A 21622-nucleotide genomic window follows, 5' to 3' on the forward strand; every position below is an offset into this window, starting at 1 on the left:
CCACTCAAATTCAGACACCATCAGCCCAGCCTACGAGCACACTACTGCCCACCAACATCAACTAGACTATCAAAAGCCCCTTGCCAACATGAAGATTGTTCTCGCGACTCTATGCCTTAGTATATACACTGTAAGTAGCTTCCTGTTCTCTCTAGCTATTTCATAGCATTCATACCGATTTGTACGAATAGGTAATGATCAACGCAGTTGCAATCCCCGAGGAGAACGGTTCTTACACGAGTCTCGCCGCCCGATGGTCCGTCGATGATCTGGTCCTTGTAAACATGACGGTGTATGATCCACGATTTCCTGGCGTCACATTCACAGGTGATACAAAATCTGTGTACCAACAGATGGGATATTTGAAACCCGGCGATTTTCCTGATCTTTTCGAACCTTCTGAAGCACGCTCACTGGCAAAGTGGTCTACTGTAGGTCTTTAATGTTTCGCCCTTCTGCTATTTGCAACACACACTAATGTCATGGAATAGCTAAACTGCAATATGGAACGTATATCTTAGGCCCTAAGTCCTGTCATAATAACCTCGGTTACCTGAGGGCACTCAACCGTGCAAACTGCTGTGTGAATGGCGGGTTTGGGAGTATGTGCACGAGTAGCCTGCTCAAATACGTGCGGGAATTACTTGTGTAACAAGGTATGTTGAATCCCTTACTTGTTCGGGCTCCTTCTCATGACTCTTCCAGACAAATAGCCAATTCTGTGCTTCTTGTCAGGATATTTTGACCGATCTACAATATATAAAGGACCACTGTGAGCATGCTAAAGTTGCCACGGCCAGTGGCACAAGAGACTTTGACACACACCTCGTTGGACAGGGTAGTACCAATGGTTGTTGAAGCGTGACTACAGCAACTGCTTTTGAACGTCTGAAGCTTTCCCCAGATCTACGACGGTCTGGGGAGTATGTACTTGTTCTATAGGAATTAAACAAAGCGAACGTCTGCTTGCTCACAAATGAAGCGGCGTCACGTCTATCTGGTCTCCTTTAATCACTGTTACTCTTCCATGGCTCACAACTTGCAGTCAGGTTACTCGTAAGTGACGGCCGGCCCACCAGGCAATTCATCAAGCCATCCATCGACCGGCTCTTTCACAGCTTGCGGCACCCCGCACTTTGTCGACACATCAGCACCCTGGGTCGTCAGTCCAGTACAGGTGTTTCCAAAGCAGCGTTGATCCATAGCCTTTTGCAGCGCGCCGTCTTTCCAGCCAAAGACATAGTCGCCATGTTGGCCATAGCCAGTTCTATAGTGTTTTTAGCATCGTTTTCTCTACTATCTTCGCAGATCACTCACGCGTCACCCATGCTATACACGAAAGGCTGTGAGCCATCATCAGGCCAGAGAGCCGCATCATTGAAAGGAGTGGTGTCCCACATGACTTCGTACATGAGTTGCGGCATATGTATGGGGTGTGTCGCTGGGCAGGGACCGTTGGACTCGAAGGAGCCAGTTGTTGGGTAAGCGACGTGGTCTTTGTGGTTGGGGGAATCGAGGTTCTTGCCATCCCAGCATCTATGTTCAACATCAGTATCGAAAACAAAGATACGTAGGAAGGATGAACGAACGTCGGAAACGTAATAGTCGTCCGAATTCCACCGCCACACATCTTTGGTGGCAGTCCCGCAGTATCGAATTCTCCAATACATGGCGCGCCACCGAAGGGATCCTGTTCTTTGTTCGTAAAGCACCGATGGCAAAGCTGCTTTTGTTGTCCCTCCTGGACTCTCAATCCTGGATCACCAACCAACATCCTGAAGCCTTTGGGGAAAGCTGTGATGGTGCTCTTCCCATCGTATGGCGGAATGTAGTACACTGTAACGCCTTCTCTACCCTGAAGGCCCAAATTAACCATCTGAGGGACGCGTTGGAAAGTACCGTTGCGCGCTTTGAAGTATAGGTTTGCGGTCCAATAGTTTGAGAGGTCTTCAGCGAAATCACAGGTTGTGCATGTGGCTTCCGTGCTGGGATCGAGGTCGAGCGGTGGCATAGACACGTTGAAGGCATTTCCACCCACGATCTGGTCTGGATAACGGTGTGCCGGGTTAGTTTAGAATTCGTGTAGAGCCCGCAGGTGGATGCTGCTTACGCATGTGTGCTGAGGGTGCAACGCCAGGCTGAACAAGTGGGTCGATGCGATCATAAACTAATTGAGAGCACTGGAAGCGCAGCATTGCAGCTGTCGCAAATTGGCGCGCTTTGAGATTGTGAGCTGGCGAAGCTGCGACATTGTTGAAGAAAGTGGTAAGTGCAAGCCCAAGTGAGGACCAGTACATGGCGACGATCAAATACCGTGAATGACTTTAACAATTACGGATGACAAAAACGTAAAATACAGATGTGGAAGTTCAGATGCGTACTCTTGTACCGCATACGCCTACCAATATATAAGGGGTAACGTCCATAGCAAGGTCTCCACATGGAACTCACCCCACATCATCTTCACGGTTCGCCATGTCGGGTAGTGTCGTCGAAGGATTGTGGCCTGTAGAAGGTTCCAAATCCAACTGCCGTACATGAGTATGTTGATTGCTTGTATACAATATGAAAATTGACCAATCATATCCTGGCAAACATCCTGGCGGACACCCGACAGAGCGAATACCAAGCAAGGATGAAAAGACACGCAACGAATAGAGTGCTGAGCTCCCTCGAATCCTTGGGGTCAAGTGTGGGATACATGGGGCCCATGTGCTTATACTAGTGGTTTGCTGTAACGCTATGAGGTCCTGGGATGGGGTGGAACATTCCTGGCTTCGCATGTTCCACGACCCACTATACGGGGCCTATTGCAGAGGACTCGCGGTCAAATTTCAGGAATCCGTTTTGATAGGCTGTTTCATAGTCCTTAACTAGGTAGTACACCGAACCAGAAAAAATAGTAATAGACTATCACTTGAATCCAGGCAGTGGCGTAAAGCATCATCAGCAAGCCTAGGATGGTAACTGGGTATTGAATTGACATAGAGAATTCCATTTGTATATATCAGCTGAATCTGCATACAATTTACCAGCCCTCACCGGGCTTCCTTGCCTGTACACAGTTAGCGATAGTCCTCGACTTCTCAACATAAACTCACCAGCAATGCGCCCTTTCCACCCAGCTCAGCCTCCAGACCGTCTGGGTATGTCTTGGGAGCACTGAGCTTGTCGGGGTATACGGTGCCAACAGCTGCGCAAAGTCCAAAGACGGTAGCGATGAATGTGCCCATCAGGACGAAACCCCATTGGGGACTGAAGTGGTTGTAGTCGTGCAGGGCTAGTACGCCGAGGATATCGTTGTCCTCGTGGCAAGGCTCGCCATAGTTGCGGCGCTCCTGCTTGTCCCAGTAATCACCGTATGGGTCGCGGTTTCCTCGCTTCTCAGCAGGAGGGTTGATGTAGCCGCCATTCTATCACTATCAGCACTACGCCCTTCATTGCTTGCATATAATTCGGAGGCGTACTTGGTTCGGGTCAGCAAGCTCGACGGCGCTCTTCTCGGCATCGGTAAGGGCGGTTCGGATCTGGGTGAATTGGGGTCGTGGGCGTGCTACGGCGGGGACAATGGCTCGAGCCAGCGGGCGGGCCGCTACAATGCGCCTGGGAAGCATGCTGGAGTGCAGTGAGTACCTCTGCGATACAGGTGCTCGGTGTCTGCTTACGTTGTGGCGCTATTCCGGGGGTTGGTGGATATGAGTATTGGTGTGTCGTTCGCGATGAGCTCAGTTGCGGCACCCCGGTAATGCTTGGCGGAGAAGTGGGTCCAACTGCTCTGTGTACTACCACAATCGGTCATGAATATGTAGCACGAAAGGCGTCTACGCGACCGAAGAGCCTGACGCCTGCCTGGGAGAATTTGCGGAGACTTTAGACAGCCACAATCACAGCATCCAGGAGTGTAGATACTACCATCTTGTTGTATTTCACGTCGAGGGGATAGCATGCGCGCCCGTGCCGGTACTTAGCGTGTGATCCCTACCAAACATTATCGCCGGCTCTGTTTTTAACATCTCACGACATCGACACATTACAGCATCATCCCAACGCGAACAGATATTTAAAATCTGATCCCTTCACCGCTATCAGCACGCGTCAGGCTATCTTGCGACTCCGAATTTGAGCTGATATATGTCGATTTGGCCGCGCGCCGGGTGGTCTCCAGGCTCCCCAGGCCGCCTCTTTCGCCCTTCCTGAATGGAAGAAGTTACCGCCGCGGATCGCGACATCGACTCCATTCCACCACGCGACTCGATCGACGCCCACGACGCATCCGACGACACACAAAATGGAGACAGCATCGAGATTGATAGCGCAACTGTGATCAAGGACGAGGATCAGCTGCCAGTAAATGGCGATGATGGTGGCGTCATTGAGCGTCCGGCAAAGCGGCGGAAACTCGAAGATGCCACACCGCGTCGCTCAGCATCACGCGCCGTATCGCCGCCCTGGAAGTCTTTCGTGGCTGATGGACCCACGACTGTGTTCGAGAATGGCGTCAGAAAGTCGTCGCGTGTAAACAAGGACACTGCACCGCCGACGCCAGAGCCTGTAAAGCGGAATTCACGACCGGCTAGTAAGACGACGCAAACGAATGGCACCCCTAAGAATGGTGTCAAGCGGGAGTCGCGCAATGGCTCAGGGCCCATGTCTGTCCCGAAAGGAAAGACGCCGTCCACTATCACGAAGAAGGCTTCTGCACAGTCCTTGGTAACCCCGGCGCGCAAATCTGAGCGCCAGAGGAAGCCATCTGGACTTGCGACAACATCCCCAGTCGCATCGCCAGCACTTCAAAATGGGTCGCCCGAAGGCATGCGCAAGCGGGTCGGACGCTCTCGGAGGGGCGCTCAGGCGCCTACTGACGATCTAGGTGACGAACCCGTGGACGATGCCGAAACCAATGGACATGACCCCTATGCCGGCCTTTATGGATCGCCCGACGACTCGAATCCGGCAATGCCCGCCCCTCGTCTTCGCCTGCGACTGCGAAAGCCCGACCCTCCGAATCGACATCCCGCACATGCCCCGCCCAAGTCAGAGTACGCATCCCTCGAAGAGTGGTTAGGGCAGGACGACCCACTAGACGGCGAAGAGGCGCTCAGGATAACACAAGAGAAGGCTGAGGAGGAGGCCGAGCGTCGCTTACAGATCGTCGAAGCTGCTGAGCATGGAGTTTTGAGCCAGACACGATGTAGTGTGTATGCACCTGAAGCAGCCCCAGAACCGCCTCCACAGTATGGCCATTGGGATCACGTGGTGGCGCATGCTCTACACTTCGGCAAGCTGCTGAAAGAGGAAAAGGTGGCACATCGGCGGACGGCTAAGATCCTGGCTAGGGAGGCATATGACTTCTGGAAGAACAAGTTCAAGCGCAAGAGTCAAGATGAGATTGAACAAGAAGAGACTGAGCGACAGGTGACAAGGTACAAGCAACTTGTGAAAGATGTCAAGGACGCGTGGGGCTTGGTCAAGGTTGAGATCGATAAAGAGCGTGTGGCCAAATACGAAGAGGAGCAGTTGCAGCTCGGACACAAGGCTATGGATGACATGTTCAACCAGGCACAAGAGATTCTGGGTGGCCGTAATGCGGGCGATGGCGCATCTTCCCTGGTCAGCGAAGACTACGATTTCGATGAGATGGAATCTGAAAGCGGGGTGTCGCACGCCTCAGAACAACAACACGACGACGACATTATGTCTTCCAGCTCCGATAGCGAACAAGAAAACGAACAGGATGAAGATGCGAACCTCACAGCCGAACAGCTACGCGAGAAATATGGACAACTTCCCGATATTCCAGATAGTAGCTCCGAAGCTGAAGCGAACTCAGAAGATGACGACGATGAGCAGGCTGATGCGGAAGAGGGTACTCCTGCGCCAACGCCAGACCCTGATCTTGAAGACGAAGATACCAGCGAACCCCCCGAAAATACTTTCCAACATACCAACGGCTTCAATGACAACGAAGAAGATGAGGAGAAGAAAAAGCCAGGTTACATCGACCCTGCTACGATCGAACTTGATCAGGTTGATGATGCTTTGCTAGATTCTGAAGACGACAAGGGCTCAGAATCCGGTAGCGAGGCTTGGTCAAGCAACGAAGGCTCGGGAAGTGACGACGATGGTGAAGAAGCAGGCGAATTGGAAGATGACGATGATCAAGAGGGCGAGGAAGAAGAACTGGGCATGATGGGCTTTTTGGCACCTAAAGACATCAAGAAACTGAAAGAGGCTGCCAAGACCACGATTGACGACATGAAATCAGAAGAATCGCCCCCCCAAATAGAACAGCCAAACGGTCATGCTCCGTCGCCTGCGGAAACCACTGAAGAGAAGCCTCGTGTAAACGGCCATGATTCCGTCGCTGAGGTAGATGAGCCACATGTCAATGGGGACACCGCGGCACAGCCGGCTCCTTCCATCGAGATTGCTGAGTCAACTCCAATGGAAGATGTAGTACGATCTAAGAGTGCTTCTAGATCTCGGCACACGTCTTCTCCACCAAGAACCGAGGTGCCGTTCTTGCTACGCGGTACCCTCCGAGAGTACCAACACGACGGACTAGATTGGCTAGCGAATCTATACGAGTCTGATACTAACGGTATCCTCGCAGACGAGATGGGTCTAGGAAAAACTATACAGACGATCTCGCTCCTTGCATACCTTGCTGTTCGTCGCGAAATATGGGGTCCGCATCTAGTCGTAGTGCCCACTAGCGTCATGCTCAATTGGGAGATGGAGTTTAAGAAGTTCTTGCCAGGCTTCAAGATCTTGACGTACTATGGCGACATCAACGAGCGAAAACGAAAGCGCTCAGGCTGGCGCAACACTGGAAAGGACATGTACAATGTTGTCATTACTTCATACCAGCTCATCCTCCAGGATGCAGCAGCATTCAAGATGCGGCCCTGGCGCTACCTGGTGCTCGACGAAGCCCATAACATCAAGAATTTCAAATCACAACGATGGCAGACCATGCTTAACCTTCGGACAGAGCGGCGGCTCCTGTTGACCGGTACGCCTTTGCAGAACAATATCGACGAGCTTTGGTCGTTGCTGTATTTCTTGATGCCAGCTGGATTTGCTGGAGAGGGTCGCATCGCGGGTCTAGAAGAATTCACGCTAGCGTTGAAGAATCCTACGTCGCAGATTCTCGACCAGGGAAGACAACAACTCGACGCAGAAGCGCAGAAGGTGGTCAAACGGCTCCATGAAGTACTTCGGCCATATCTGCTTCGACGACTGAAGTCGGAGGTTGAGAAGCAAATGCCTGGAAAATATGAGCATGTTGTCTACTGTAAGCTTTCTAAGCGGCAACGACAGCTTTATGACGGATTCATGGGCCGTGCTTCGACCAAGGAGATCTTGTCCTCCGGAAACTACATGTCGATTATCAATTGCTTAATGTCATTACGAAAAGTCTGCAATCACCCCGACCTGTTCGAAACGCGAGCTATTGTAACGTCCATGGCTATGCCCAAGTCGGTTGCCGCTCAGTACGAGATCAAGGACTTGCTCATTCGGAAGCGCTTGCAAGAGGGCATGGAAGACAAGCAAGTAAACTTAGACGCTCTGAATCTGGTATTTGCACGACGGGAACAGACTCAATTAGGCCATGCTCGACGTACCTATCCTATTCGTGCCACACGGCCTCTAGAAGACTTGATTGAGCGCCAAACACGGCGCATCAACAAACCGACCGACAAGGGTACCTCCCCACTACAATCGACCATGGCAGCCATGGCCAAGCGAGAGCAAGTGGCTGTTCGAGATCACCTGCAAACTTGTCTTAATCTCACTCGCGCTCGTACTCAGTTTATGCCTATATACGGAAAGGACATTGTCGAGGCGGTCACCGTTGATTGGCACGATTTCACGTTCGGGGCTATCACAGAAGGAAAGAAGGTACCTAAGCCGCTCCTGTACCGAACGCACCACACTCCCCATCCGAATTATCATGGCTTTGGCCAGGCGCAAATGCAACCGAAGCAAGAGGAGGCAATCCATTACGACATTGTTCGCCAACACCATGGCCTTCTCGGCTTCAGATCACCACGCTCCCATCGTGTGTTGTCACACTGGCACGATCAACAAATTACACACTTCCACGACATGATCCCTACATTGGAACAGCGTGCTGAGGCCATGGAGCCTCTCATCACTCGCTTCACATGTGTTACACCTGCTGTTGCAGCGGAGGAGCTTGCTCCTCTGACCTTGTCCAGACGCGGTGTTCAGCTAATCCAATCGTCGGAGGCAGCACATGAAAAAGATCCCTTCCATGCTTCCCGCATTAGACAATCCATCGCCTTCCCAGACAAACGTCTTCTTCAATACGACTGTGGCAAGCTTCAGCGTCTTGCAACGCTACTACGAGATCTGCAAGCTGGTGGTCACCGTGCGCTCATCTTCACGCAGATGACAAAGGTTCTCGATATCCTCGAGCAGTTCCTCAATATCCATGGGTATCGCTATCTACGTCTTGACGGATCTACCAAGATCGAACAGCGCCAAATTCTTACAGACCGCTTCAATACCGACCCTCGCATTCTATGCTTTATCCTGTCATCCCGATCTGGTGGTCTCGGTATCAATCTCACAGGTGCTGATAGCGTCATCTTCTATGATCTTGACTGGAACCCTGCAATGGACAAGCAATGTCAAGATAGAGCCCATCGTATCGGTCAAACACGCGACGTACACATCTACAAGTTTGTCAGCGAATACACCATCGAAGCCAACATCCTCCGAAAGTCCAATCAAAAACGTCTTCTCGACGACGTCATTATTCAAAAGGGTGACTTCACCACAGACACATTCAACAAGGTTACCTGGCGCGACGCGCTTGACGAGAATATGGGCATCGACACTACCGACGAAGCTGGCGCAGCCATGGAACGTGTGCTCGGCGAGAAGATTGGACTCCTTGGCGACGCACGTGTTATGGGCAACGTAGAAGATACGGAAGATCGTACTGCAGCTTCCATTGCGCAAAAGGAGATTGTGGATGAAATTCAGGAAGATCAAGTCGACTTCAACGAGAGCCTCAACGCTACGAGGGCTGTCTCTGAAGCCGCAGCTACCACTAAAGCGGGCGAAGATCTGGATGTTGACGGCAACGAAAAGGAACGGAGACACGTCGATGAATACATGCTGAGCTTGTACCGAGAGGAATATGGCAAAGAACCATACAGACCGCCAACGGACAGGCAGAAGAGGAATCGGAAGGGGCAGGATCCTCATGTGCGGCATCGAAAGAAGAAATACTAGTAGACGGCCTTTGATTTTTAGCGAGCGTATTGAAGCGTAAAAATGTATTAATAATTGTACAATCGTAGTAGCATTTGCATGGTCTGGCGTTTCCTCAACAGAGAGGAAGAGCAATAAGATAACTGTACATTCACGTTGAAGTCGGATGCTGCCCGCAGATTTTGTTTCTGGTATACGCTGACCACACCAACACCCGAGGTTTATAGACCGGTCAAATAACCAGTACTGTCACATACGACCATAGGATCTTGAAATCACAGCTTCCCGTTCGCTCAGCCCTAGTTAAGCAAGATACCGGCGGATTAGTAGTCAGGTGGGTGACCACTGGCGAATCCCCGCTGTTGTATGTTTTTGCCGGCTCTCTATTCTTTTTTTGCGTCTTGCACCAAACAAAGATCAACGGCTGAGACACTCTTAATGCAGGGCCTGCCTAGCTCTCGTTACAGTAACAGAAATATATATCTCTCTTTTTTCTACGTTGTTAGATAGATGCAGATGTGTCTTCACTGCCACTCTGGACCGCCTCTTCCTCACCACTATCATCTGCATTGATCGCATAGTCTTCCTCTTCTCTTTCTAGATATGGCGGTGGGGCCAGTTCTTGACTCTCTTCGTCGCCTTCTCCATCTTTGGCTTCTACCCACACTCTGTTCAACTCTGCCTCGATCTCCTCTCTCCTCTTTTTCCACTCCTCCACTTTAGCCAGCCTCTCCCTCAGCTCTGCGAGCTCCTTATCCACATTCGATTTCTCAGACTGCGTACCTATGCGTTGGAAGTCCCACTCATCGCCGTGATCACCCATGCCAAGAGTCAGTGTGTAATCGTGGTAACGCTTTAGGGATGCGCGGGTGGATATTGTGATTAACGCTAGAATCAATAAGTCAGTCGATGTTATATCGAAGAAGAAAAGGAGATAAATAGAGAACGTACTTATTCCCTTCGCCTTTGCGCGTTCGTAGAGCAAGCCCTCCACATCACTACTGACCGCACTTGTTCCTTCGTCCACAAACGCATACCGTGGTTCATGATAAAGTAATCTTGCAATGCCCATTCTCTGCTTCTCACCACCACTGAAAACGTCTTTCCATACTTTCTTCGTGTCCCAGCCGCCTTCCCTGTCAGGTAGATAGCCAAGTTTCGCCTCTTCGAGGACCTGGGAAAGTTCAAAGTCGCGGCGGCCGGCATCCTTCATGTCGGCATCGGTGTGAGGGTAGATGACTTGGTCACGGAGGGTGCCAGTGGAGAGGTAGGGTCGTTGAGGGAGGAACATGATGCCATCTACGCCAATGCTACGTGGACGACTAACAAGACCACGGTATGCGGGCCAGAGACCGGCGACTATGCGTGAGACGGCGCTCTTGCCGCAGCCATTGGGACCAGTGATGAGAAGATGCTCACCGGAATGAACAATAAAGGACAGAGACTCTAGGAGTTCTTCGCCGCCCATTGGATGCAAGGCTGGGGCAACAACTGGAACGTGTTCAAGACGAATTCCGTCAAAACCCTTGTGAACTGTGCCTTGAATATCGGAGACGGAATAAAGTTCAGGTCGTGTACCGGGCGGAGGATAGTATGCATCTGCATGAACGCGATGGAGTGTGCTGATCAATGTATAGACGCGGGATGTATAGCCGGCCAGTTCAGAGAGGTCTTTGATACTATACATCATACGACCGCCAGCGTCTGCAAGAGACAACATAAGCCGCTTGTTCGTGATGAAGTCCTTCATGCGACTTCGCTCGCGGTGTGATTTCTCGCCTCCAGGCAGCTCAGGTGTACCTCCTGCACCGCCCCATTCAGGCAAGAAGACGGGAAGCGACGTAACGAGGTATCCGAAAGCTGACCATGAGTATTTGAGGACAAAATCTTCGAGCATATTGTACCGGATCTTGAGGCTGTAGATGCCTTCCATCCAGTGTTTAAGATCCTTGAAACCATGTTCGAGGAAGTGCTTTTCCATTTCGTCACCACCGTAGAAAGCGACTTCTTCGGCGTTTGCGATGAGACGAGAGTGCAGTGCGCGGAACTCGCCTTCTCTTCGACCTTCGACGGCTTTTAGTTTGCCAAATGGTGGAGAGAGTTTCCGTAGCACCGTCGCTGTGAGGAAGTAGTTGCTTAACAAACCAGTCAAAGCCAGAGGTCCTAGAGAACGGTAGAGCTGGTAATTGAAGACGCATAGATCCACAAACGGTTTTCCCAGGCTCGAATACAACGACGCGGCACTCGCGCAGAACAATGTCAGATCTTGCGTGATATACTGGTCTGCTCCAGCTCCTACGCCTCCATCCAGATTTTGGAGCTTGTAGTAGTTCAAGTGATCGTTCAGGTACAAGTCGTGAATGTATCTCGTGAGCCGTGTCCGGAACGCGATGGAAACCTTGCTCTGCAAGAACTTGATCATGGCATTCGTGTACGAGGAAAATGTGCCGACACCCAGCCATTGGACTATACCCCACAAGAAAGCCTTTCCATTGCCCGCGACGAGATCGCGCACGATCTCTCCATCGAGGCGCGCTACGACGAGGGAGAGATATGTCCGCAGCATGAGGAAGACGCTATGGCTGACCAACAGACCCGTCTCCTTGCTGTTCCAACGCGGTATCATGATGTTCAACAGGCTTAGAAACTGGTGTAGGAAAGCCAGATTGAGACCCGGCTTCGTTTGCGGCGGCGGCGCTTGCGGATCGCTCGACGTAGTATCAGCCATGCGGGCTGCGCGTGGGGGCTGGAGGAAAAGTCTACGATGAGCATCGAATGTGGTTTGCTTGGTGGGATGGATGACTACTTTGGACGTCGAGTCGCGGTAGGGAACGTATATTGTCCTGGAGCCGTCTTTGTTCTTGAGTCCGGAGTTCCTCCTCAGCAAGCGTCGGCCAGTCTCTTTCTCTGCGCGCCGGCTCTTGTACCATCGGGTACCTCCATATCCCGCGCCTATGATGGTGAGTAGAAGGGTGATGGTAGTCAGAAGCTTCGTGACCTTCGAAGCGCTGCGTACGCGGGACTTGAGGCGCGTCGCATAATGGTCGTAGAGTGCTAAGAGAGGGTCATGAGGCTGGCGTAAGGTGGACTGGACGGCCATGGTTGACCGTGTACATCCTCCCTAGGAAGATTTTCATTTCCCAATCGTAAAGTCGATGGCGGAGGTCTAGTAATGGTGTACTTGGCTGGCATGTGAGTACGTGCTATGATGCTGGCTGCGGTTTGAGCCGAGGCATGTGAACGTGCCACGTGCACTGGGGTAATCCGGGGTGTGGCTCCACAGTAGCTCATGAACACCGCCACTAATGTTATCTTCATTGTGTTCTTGAACTATACGCCGAGAACAGACCAGAATAAGCTTCACCGATGTAATAGCTTCGCAAATTCGGAAGTGTTTGATTATGATTACTATTTATCGAGTCTGATAATTACCAGCCACCTGAAAGCATGATGATTACAATGCGGACGAAAGCCTCCAATGCATCCCCTCGTTCAATTCATAACTTCATTCCGTTGGAGCACCTCAGACCGACTCAGAGTTCCTGCTCTCGATGCCTTTAACTGTTTTGTGTAGCTCGATCTTCAACCACCTGCCTAGTATGTTATACAAATGCTCTGCTTGCTCGCATGCCGCGCTATTCCCTCCCCAATTAGCTAGTGCCCTGACGAGTTGTTCACAACCTTGTAGCTCAAGCAATATCACCTGTCTTCTATAGTTCTGCTGCTCAAGGTCTTCAAAGTCGTAGTGTTGATGCTGAGATTGCTGCACGTACGGATCGAAGCTCTCACCCTTAATGATGCTCGGCACAGATGGAGTTGGAAAAGCAGGCTGCGAAGAGCGTAATGACTGGTTGTTGCTCCAACAAAACGATGCTGATACCAAGGTACTGGATTGGACAGGAGGGTGTACACCAGCGGCAGTCTGGTACCAGGTCAGAATCTTGGATGTTATGCTTGAGTATAGCATAGCGAGGTGTGGATCTGACGAGCAAGGACAATTAAGAAGCTGCAAAACATTCCTTATGGCTGATTGAGAAGTCAGGAGAACAGCCTCGAACGGACCCTTGGTAAATGCCGGATGTGTATGGCTGACGTGCCTTAAAGTATCAAGGATTGAGTAGGCCGATGTATAGCAGCAATGAAAGTTGTCCATCGAGGAGTTGAAATATGGTGCCATTGCATCATTCATCCCTGTAGCTTGACTGATCGGGCTATATGGTATGGAGACGGAAGAGACGGAACGTAGATGCTCTGCGTTCTTTGGGCCGGTCGAGTAATAGTCCATGGGGTTTATGTCATTGCCGCCTATGTATTCTCTAAGAGCTTGCCAACTAGAGGGGTCAGATTGCGCTGTTTGCTCCTCTGTGAACGGGTCTCGGAAGAGACGGTTCAATTCGATGGTCGATCCTGGTCCTGCTCGAGCTGGTTGTGTTGGTAGAACAGTATTATCGATATGAGTCGTGTCTGAATGAACGTCGCTTGCGTATGATGATTCTGGTACAGTTTCGAACTCGAAGCCTGGAGTGGCTGACAAGCTTGGTGTAGGCGACCAGTCAGAAGCCCAATTCGAAGCGATTTCTAGATCCGTCTGTTGAAGGGTAGGTTCCGGTTGGAGGCTGAACAAACTGAACTCGCTGCTCCCTGGAGATAGACGCTGCTTCGCGGCTTTGACGAACGGAGTTCCGTCTGCGTTTCTCTTCCTCGTCCGGCCTGGTTTTCCGTGTTTTCTCGAAACACCATATATACATGTCGAGTTGATGACGGAGCATCGTGCACAGATCGGATGCTCTTTGCTGCACTTGACTTTTGACGCAGCGCAAGAGTCGCATGAAGCTCTGAGCTTCAGGTTGTTGATTTTCCTAGGTGTGGATGTCTTCGGTGCTGATGTAGGTGAAGACATGTTGAGTGACGTTTTTTTGTTGTCGATTATGACTGGTGAACGCCAAAGAAACGGCCGTGATGCAATAGACATTATAGTCGACTATGCAGCCTCTTTCGAAGAGTCGGTGTCGAGTAGAGAGTAAGCTGAGCGTTGTACTACCAGCCATGTGTAGCCAAGTCCAGCTCTCGAGCACTCCACCGCCTTTATATATTAACCAGCATCCTACGATACTTGCCTTACCCGGATCCATCACTGTGGTGTAGGTAAGATTTAGATTTTGGATCTGCTGCATAGACCTACATCGCAGTATTACCATCTGCCATGATTAGCGCACCCGCATGTCTCAGCCCTCATACCCTGCTACCCGTCAAGCCACCTACACGTGCCTCAATAAGGTCTGTTCACTGCATAACGCATGCCTGTTGGCCGCAACAGCGGCTGCAGCTATCCTGATCCTTGACTCCACGTTCTTGAGGTGTATTGGTGGGCGGGGAGGATTGCGCAGAATAGTTCATGCCTCATGCAGGTGTAAGGCGGGCTGTGCGAGAGAAAATATGTTTTGGTATCTGTGCAGACACAACGTCCAATGAGCGGCCGATGTGTCAGCCTCACTGTGCTTACAGACCTGCATAACCTACTTTTCAGCGTTTTCTGGATAGTCTGTTACCAAGGTAAGAGATCCAAAGCGGACGGCAACCGAAGTGAAGGCAGTTATGGTGGTTGTGTGTCGTTTTGAGTATTCTGAGTGCGCTCATCATTGCGATAAGCTGCCGCACCCGCTCCCCAAGTAGCGAGTACAGTATTCAACAAGTACCGTACAGGTAACTCAAGTGCATGGCATACTTTGAAGAACAAGAAGGAACGGAAGGTATCCAGGTACCTGTGCGTTGTTCGTTCGATTGATCGATCGTGCAGTGTAGGACTGCCCTCCCTGATTTCCCCACGGCTAGCGTTCTGCTAGCCGAATTGGGCAAGCACCGCCTGCAGCTCAAAATAACTTCCCATGTCACTGGGCAGCACACCCTCCTACCGCCTGCGCGTCTCTATCATGCTCCTACAGACAGTATCCTGCATATCGCTTGAAAGCCCTGGCACACCTTCACCAAGGTGGTAAGTCTATGTGTATTTTCTGTCCACTTGCGAACGTTACTGCGCAGGGCGAAGCAATCCGTTGCTATATGCAGGTCGTGATACTGGTCCATGGATCAGATAACCTAAAGAGGACGACCTTACTTCCCAATCGAGGGTCTTGGGAGAGATTAGATGCGGCTCTGCGGATCAGGCTTGAAGAGATACGATTCATGAGTCCGTGGTGTCTGACCGTGGAGACAGGCTATCCAACCACACGTCGCATAACGGGGCTTTCCAACCTCCATACAACAGATAATCAACAACTCAGTTGACTTTGTAGTAGTTAGGAACCTAACAGCGTTACCGGTTCGTCCATAGGATTTATCGTGGAAACTATCAATGGCCCAAAACTTGACTTCTATAGCAATAGTGCGTCCTGACCTGAATCGATCATCAGGTCAGATAGATCTGAGTTGCCATGTCGAGTTCACAAATCCCATCGAGTCAACGCAAGTGGGTAGCTTCCAAAAGCATAAGCGAGCACCCTACTGTCATTCGCTCGCTCGAAGAGTCTTGACACAGCCCCAATACGCACGCCGCAACCATCTTTTGACGCCGGTTAAAAACGTGGTCAGCCAGGTTTCTATCTTGATGGTTGGAAGCGATTTCGATCTTCACCAATCTCGTGAACTGCATGCATGCGTCATCTATACACGTGGGAAGCTGGTGAGCAAATAGCCATAGGTAGTGTTCAATCGAAAAAGGTAGGATAGCGGCTCTGAAATATCCAGAGGCTAGCCAACCTGTTAACGCCTGACTTTTGAATACAGTCTTATGCAAGTCCAATCAATAACCTCAGATCACGTGTATGATCCTGACACCTTTACGCCGTGCTATGCCCGAAAGACTGACCACAGGCGATTCCCACCTGGGTGTGTCTGTTTTGCGCCATCAAGTATCGTCATTTTCAACAGTTGGATGTGCATTCAACAAGGCCGAAGCTTCAGCCCTACGCCTAGCATCATCCTGCTCCAGTTGAGTTCGCACGTGCTGGGAAACCTACTCATCGGCCTCTGTATTCCAGATCTCCACCTCCCTGTTCTCCAGCTCTTTCATCTTCTCTTCCCCGAAGATGGTCTCGGTTGGCAAACCAGTCTTTCCGTAGTTGACAACAGGTCCTATTGTGTTGATCCATTGTTGTCTTCTTTCCATAAGAGTGCGGATTGGCTCGCCCACGCCCGGCCTCGAAATGCCAGCGTTAGCCACTGGATGACTTCCACCTCCTGCACCACCCGGCCGCTTGTTTTGTTTCTTGCCTTTGCCAATATTGCGGTTACGCTTGAGGTAGGCGGCGTTGAGTTGGTTGTCGAGATCGTCGGCTATAGTGTTGTACTCTTGCTGAGCTATGCGCTCTTCTGTGAGCTCGAGAAGGCGTTGTTTTCGTGCGCCATTGATGATGGACTGCTTGCGGAGTTCTTCTTGTAGAAAGCGGAGGCGTTGGGCTACTTCGTCATCGAAATGAGAATCGTATGATTGCGACTCTGCGTCTGCTTCGGAGATCAGGCCAAAGTGCTTCAGCTCCATTAGTACGCGGTCCTCCATGCCGACATAGTCGGTGCGGCCAGTCTGTGGTGGAGGTTTCCAGCCCGGCTGAACGAGGTCGGGAAGTTGGGCGGCAGCCGGTATCGAATTCGTGTTGGCCGTGTCTGCAGGCGCACCTGCGCCTTCATCAATATCCATGGCGTCTCCATTGACTCCATTAGTTTCGCTCTGGCCGCTCTGATTACCACGTCCCTCTGGTCGTAATGTAGCTAGGAGACGCGACAGGAGGGGCCCTGTAGACACTTGATCTGTCTCAAGCACGTCGTCTGAGATGTCCTCTGCTGCTCCACGTGGGACGTTGGGTGGTGGTCGTTGGTCATTCGAGTCTATGTGCATAGAGCCATCTTCCTCGGCCCATATCTCCTTGTAGTGTCGCTGGCCGCGTCGAGGCAGCACGAATGGCGCTATACGGTCTCCGCGCTCCTTCAAGAATGCCACGTCCTCTTCGGTGAGCGGCCTTATGTATGGTTCAACGTAGTTGGCGAAGACGGTGGCATTGACCTGTGACGGCGGTTTGGCATTGGAGAAGTCCTTTGCTGGTGGTGAGCCGGCTATCCTGTCACGGAGATCGTGCTTGGGGAATTCGGCGACACAGTATATCTCCTTTCTCTCCTCAATCGACATGCCTGGTGTAACCTCGCGTATATGGTATACGGTAGGGTCATCGAATTTTGCGGGGTCAGGACCGAAAGTCTGGAATTGCGGTACGGCTGGGGCAGGGGCGGGCTGGTGAGAGACATCAGAGCCACTGGGCGAGGGAGCATCCGCCGGCCCATTGCCAGCAGCGGAGGGCGGCGCTTGCGATATTGGCGATGAGATGGCCGAGGAGTTGTCTGTAGACGTGGTTAGATGTCTGTGAAGTCGTCTCATGTTGAGCTTGACGATCAACTGCTGTTGGGAAGGAGCCATGTTGGAGGGTATTCGAAGTAGTGTATACGAGGAGAGATCGTATATGTAAAGTTCCAAGGGAAATGTGATTGCCCGGTATCAAACTCACCTTTGCCGTCACCGCCGTCCTGCCTGGCCAGGCCGTGGGCACCGGTCGCAGGCGGATGCTTCCCGTCCTCGTCGTGTTTCTTGCTCACCTTCTTGAGCTTGTGTTTGCGCTCGCGCTCCTCGCCATCCTTGTCCTTTTCCCTTTCACGCGGCGCCCGGTTCTTCTTGTTGTTCATGAGTTCCCGCAGCGCACCTTCGGACTGCACGCAGCGTGACTCGACGTTCTTCAGCACAGTCTTCTCGATGTCGTCGCGCATGGACAACAACAGCTTTCCGGTCGGAATGGAAGAGCCGTTGGCGCCCCCATCGAGTATGTCTTCGACTGTCTTGGGGCTCTTTCTGAGGTAGGAGCTCAGGCGGTTTCCAAAGTAGGACGAAGAGGAAGAAGGCTCGACCGAAGTGCGTACGTTGGGCAGCGGCGTTGTGTTTCGGCTGCGCGGTGCTTGCGAGGGCTTGCCAGGCTTGGTCGCCTTGCCCTTGCTGCTCACGCCTGGAGGCGCCATATTGCGCGTCCACGAGCGTCGTCGCTGTGGAATGCGGGGAAGAAAGTCAGTCGCGTCCACGACGCGAGATGGGCGGCCGACGTCTGAGAGCTGCCAGAGAGATGTCGCAGGCGCTAGACTAACCAGGGGCAGGTATGCAGCAGGATGGTAGCAGGCGTCTTGGATTGTCGCATCGCCGGCGCATTCGTTTGTTGGTGTTGTTCGCCGTCTGGGGAACTGGCTCGTGCTAGCCCTGAAGACAGACGCCAAGGTCGCGAGAGGCGTGCCGTCTGCGATACGACCATGTCAACGTCATTACCGACGAGCAGGGCACTATTCATGCACAACGGCATCCTCTCCAACTGTCCAGTCCAGTGGGGCCTGTATCCATCCTATGCTGCCCTTCTTGACGCAATCTCCTGTTCGCGCCAGGGAAACAAGCTTTTTGCTAAGCTCGGCGCTTCTCCATTCTCATCCGGGAGGGGCGGCAGTGTTGACGAAGCCGACCAGCCTTCATTCCTAGCCACCCGCTCCCGCTCTACAACCACCGCTGCAACCACCCACAGCCACGCCATTCTCTTCTTTCCTCTGCATACCCTCCTGCTTGCGCCCACACTGCCTTCCCACACGACTGCCGGCAATGAATTGTAGTTGGCTCACATTAGCGGCCCCTGTGTAATCGTCCAGTGTCGCCCACCATGTGTACGTCACACCACTTTGCCGCCCGTTGGCACCAACTCGCTGACCGCACGCTGACTGTCGCACAGCTGCCCAAAGGATTGGTATATTTACCATCGACTTCCCGGACCCTCTTCGCATCGACTACGACAACAACCAGTTCATTACACTCAACGATTCCGTCTCGTTCCAGTACCGCATCCTCAACAACATCCAGACCTTGTCCACCAAAGGCGTCGACGGCAACCAAGACCCCTACGGCATACTCTACGTACCCGATGTCTACACATCTGGCTGCAAGCAACAGGAGGCAGACTACGTCCTCGAGAATGCGACACGGATAGCCAATCTCCCGTCCGACAAGGATTACGCACTCATCGCCGTCGCACCCTGGTACTCGGCGCAGTGTACCATCGAATACTTCACCGCAGCGCGCAACCATCCCACCAAAGCCTTTCTCACCTACCTTCCCGGAGACAGCAACGCCAAACCACCGGTGCTCAACGATGCGGCGTGGAACCTTCAAGATGGCGGTAGTTGGCAGACGGCCAATGACTTTCCCACCTATGCGCTGTCTTCAATGACTGGGAGGAACATCATGGAGCAGCTGGACCAGTATTCTGGAAACTTGAGCCAGGTACCGCATGCCGATCAACTCTCGCAGATATACGATTCCACAGACTATGTGCGCTTGTGGGCAACCGTCAGTACTGATTCTGGTGGCCAACTCCCAAGCCTATGGGTTTTCCTCGTCATCGTCTTAGCAGTCCTACTCGTGGCTGTCAGCATCACTTCTCTCGTCATGCACATCATCCAACGAAGACGGCGCAACGACCTGCGCGAGCGCGTTCTCAACGGCCAGGTCGATCTCGAAGCATTGGGCGTCAAGCGTCTCACAGTCTCGCAACAAGTTCTCGACAAACTACCCATACACACATACACTGCTCCCGCCGTTGCTGCTGCTGCTGCTTCGAACGAGCCTGAGAAGACCACCGCCACACAAGCGCCGAACCACGCACACGATCTCCCACACGCCGCCGTAGATGCTGAAACTGGCTACAAGGGACCTCAGTTGCTCCGCCACTCGTCTGCACCCACGATACCTACAGTACCCACGTCTGGTATGTCTGCATCATGGTCCCAGCCCACATGTCCAATCTGCATGGATGACTTCGAAGTCAACGAAACACAAGTGCGCGAGCTTCCGTGCCACCACATCTTCCATCCTGAGTGCATCGATACCTTCCTCCTCAATCACTCATCGTTATGTCCCATGTGCAAACAAACTGTATTGCCTACAGGTGCTTGTCCGGTCAATATTACCAACGTCATGGTACGGCGAGAGCGCCATATAAATCGTATGCGAGCGCGCAGTGCTGATACAGCAAACACCCAACCAAGTTCCGTATCCACACCTCCCTCAACAGTGCCAGTTTCACTAGCGCGCCCAGCGGCCGCTTTTGGGTCGCTTGGCAACAGGATAGGCGGAGCCATCTCTGGTCGACGTATCTTCAGCGCACCTGAGCGGACGCAGTCACGACCACATGATATCGAGATGGCCACTACGCCGCCACCTGATGCCCCATCACAACCTCAGCCGGCCATTGCACCAACTTCACAAAATCCACAAGACTGTAGTCCTACTCATAACAGACGAGAATGGGCACGGCAACGAGCATTGGCTATGCTTGGTCCCCGTCATGCGCCTGCTAGTGACGTGGAAGAAGAAGAAGAAGAAAATGTGCCAAAGTGGCGGCGTGTGTTCCGCAAGGTCTTTCCCATTTGATCAATAAGCGATTTGTTTTATCACGATACCTCAGCATAGATTCGGCGCAACACTTTCATTAACGTAATGTATTACAACGGTGTTCAGGAGATCACGGAAGCGGCTTTGAAATTATTTGGAAAGGGAGATACCAGGGCTACATAGCGACATTACTGCTGCATACAACTATCATGTTGTATTATTCTTGAACCTACTACCTGATGCTTCTTGTCTTATCGGCTCCCGGGTGTACCGATTTGGACGCTTATGCCCTGTCGCGACTTCCCAATCTATTTATCCAGATCATGCACCTACAATAACCATTTGACCCTTTACCTCGTCGCCTCCTACCCGACGCGTATCCTCGACTACAGTGCACTAGTACCAGCATTGCTCACCTTTCGGCCCAAGAGTACCGCGCACAACATGACACTGGACAAACAACGAGCACTACCTATATTGCCATTGATGAACCATACGAACTCTAGAACAACGACTTTTGCCCACATACACATGTCCGTTCCGTTAGTCAAAACAAGTCTAAGAATCTCACTCGCTCGCTAAAACCTTCAAGCTTCCCCAGAAAGCCCAGCCCATAATCAGCCGTCGCGCTTCTGGTTCGTGACCTCGACCGGGTCTGTCAATCTAATATATACAACATTTGCCTCTGCCGCACCCGCCTAGTACTTGTCACGCTACAATAATTTCCACAATGACTATTTTTGGATTGGGTTTTTCTCAATCGTCTTCACTCTACCCCAGACTCGACATGTTCTAGAGCATGATTGCCCTGCATTCGACGGCTATCGTTCTCGCTTGCTTCTCGGCTGTCTCGTAAAGAAGTCTACGAGCAATATCGACGGGCAGATCTCATATCAGGAACATGGCAACCTTACC

At 51.9% G+C, this 21622-nt stretch overlaps 8 protein-coding genes across 8 annotated transcripts; 3 read left to right on the plus strand and 5 right to left on the minus strand.

The window, feature by feature from the left end:
- Positions 1–88: 88 nt before the first annotated feature.
- On the plus strand, positions 89–521 carry AA0111_g4162 (hypothetical protein; the record flags this gene model as incomplete). The annotated part of the gene is made up of 3 exons (XM_028650131.1): positions 89–130; positions 192–431; positions 492–521. The coding sequence occupies 3 exons, from the start codon at positions 89–91 to the stop codon at positions 519–521; spliced, it is 312 nt and encodes a 103-aa protein (XP_028508361.1).
- Positions 522–1050: 529 nt separating this feature from the next.
- On the minus strand, positions 1051–2297 carry AA0111_g4163 (hypothetical protein; the record flags this gene model as incomplete). Its single annotated transcript, XM_028650132.1, has 4 exons — positions 1051–1267; positions 1318–1536; positions 1590–2046; positions 2111–2297. 4 exons carry the CDS (start codon positions 2295–2297, stop codon positions 1051–1053), a joined length of 1080 nt encoding a protein of 359 aa, XP_028508360.1.
- Positions 2298–3028: 731 nt separating this feature from the next.
- AA0111_g4164 (hypothetical protein) lies at positions 3029–3799 on the minus strand (the record flags this gene model as incomplete). The annotated part of the gene is made up of 4 exons (XM_028650133.1): positions 3029–3055; positions 3102–3413; positions 3468–3615; positions 3666–3799. The coding sequence occupies 4 exons, from the start codon at positions 3797–3799 to the stop codon at positions 3029–3031; spliced, it is 621 nt and encodes a 206-aa protein (XP_028508355.1).
- Positions 3800–4197: 398 nt separating this feature from the next.
- AA0111_g4165 (Helicase) lies at positions 4198–9270 on the plus strand (the record flags this gene model as incomplete). The annotated part of the gene is made up of 1 exon (XM_028650134.1): positions 4198–9270. The coding sequence occupies one exon, from the start codon at positions 4198–4200 to the stop codon at positions 9268–9270; it is 5073 nt and encodes a 1690-aa protein (XP_028508354.1).
- Positions 9271–9751: 481 nt separating this feature from the next.
- Positions 9752–12349, minus strand: AA0111_g4166 (ATP-binding cassette sub-family D member 2; the record flags this gene model as incomplete). Its single annotated transcript, XM_028650135.1, has 2 exons — positions 9752–10137; positions 10201–12349. 2 exons carry the CDS (start codon positions 12347–12349, stop codon positions 9752–9754), a joined length of 2535 nt encoding a protein of 844 aa, XP_028508357.1.
- Positions 12350–12772: 423 nt separating this feature from the next.
- On the minus strand, positions 12773–14149 carry AA0111_g4167 (hypothetical protein; the record flags this gene model as incomplete). Its single annotated transcript, XM_028650136.1, has 1 exon — positions 12773–14149. One exon carries the CDS (start codon positions 14147–14149, stop codon positions 12773–12775), a length of 1377 nt encoding a protein of 458 aa, XP_028508356.1.
- A 2112-nt stretch (positions 14150–16261) lies between these two features.
- Positions 16262–18303, minus strand: AA0111_g4168 (hypothetical protein; the record flags this gene model as incomplete). Its single annotated transcript, XM_028650137.1, has 2 exons — positions 16262–17637; positions 17802–18303. 2 exons carry the CDS (start codon positions 18301–18303, stop codon positions 16262–16264), a joined length of 1878 nt encoding a protein of 625 aa, XP_028508363.1.
- A 677-nt stretch (positions 18304–18980) lies between these two features.
- AA0111_g4169 (hypothetical protein) lies at positions 18981–20746 on the plus strand (the record flags this gene model as incomplete). Its single annotated transcript, XM_028650138.1, has 2 exons — positions 18981–18984; positions 19050–20746. The coding sequence occupies 2 exons, from the start codon at positions 18981–18983 to the stop codon at positions 20744–20746; spliced, it is 1701 nt and encodes a 566-aa protein (XP_028508362.1).
- Positions 20747–21622: the final 876 nt, after the last annotated feature.

Source organism: Alternaria arborescens, assembly GCF_004154835.1.
Source record: "Alternaria arborescens strain FERA 675 chromosome Unknown contig_7, whole genome shotgun sequence".
In the NCBI taxonomy this organism is placed as follows: Eukaryota; Fungi; Ascomycota; class Dothideomycetes; order Pleosporales; family Pleosporaceae; genus Alternaria; species Alternaria arborescens.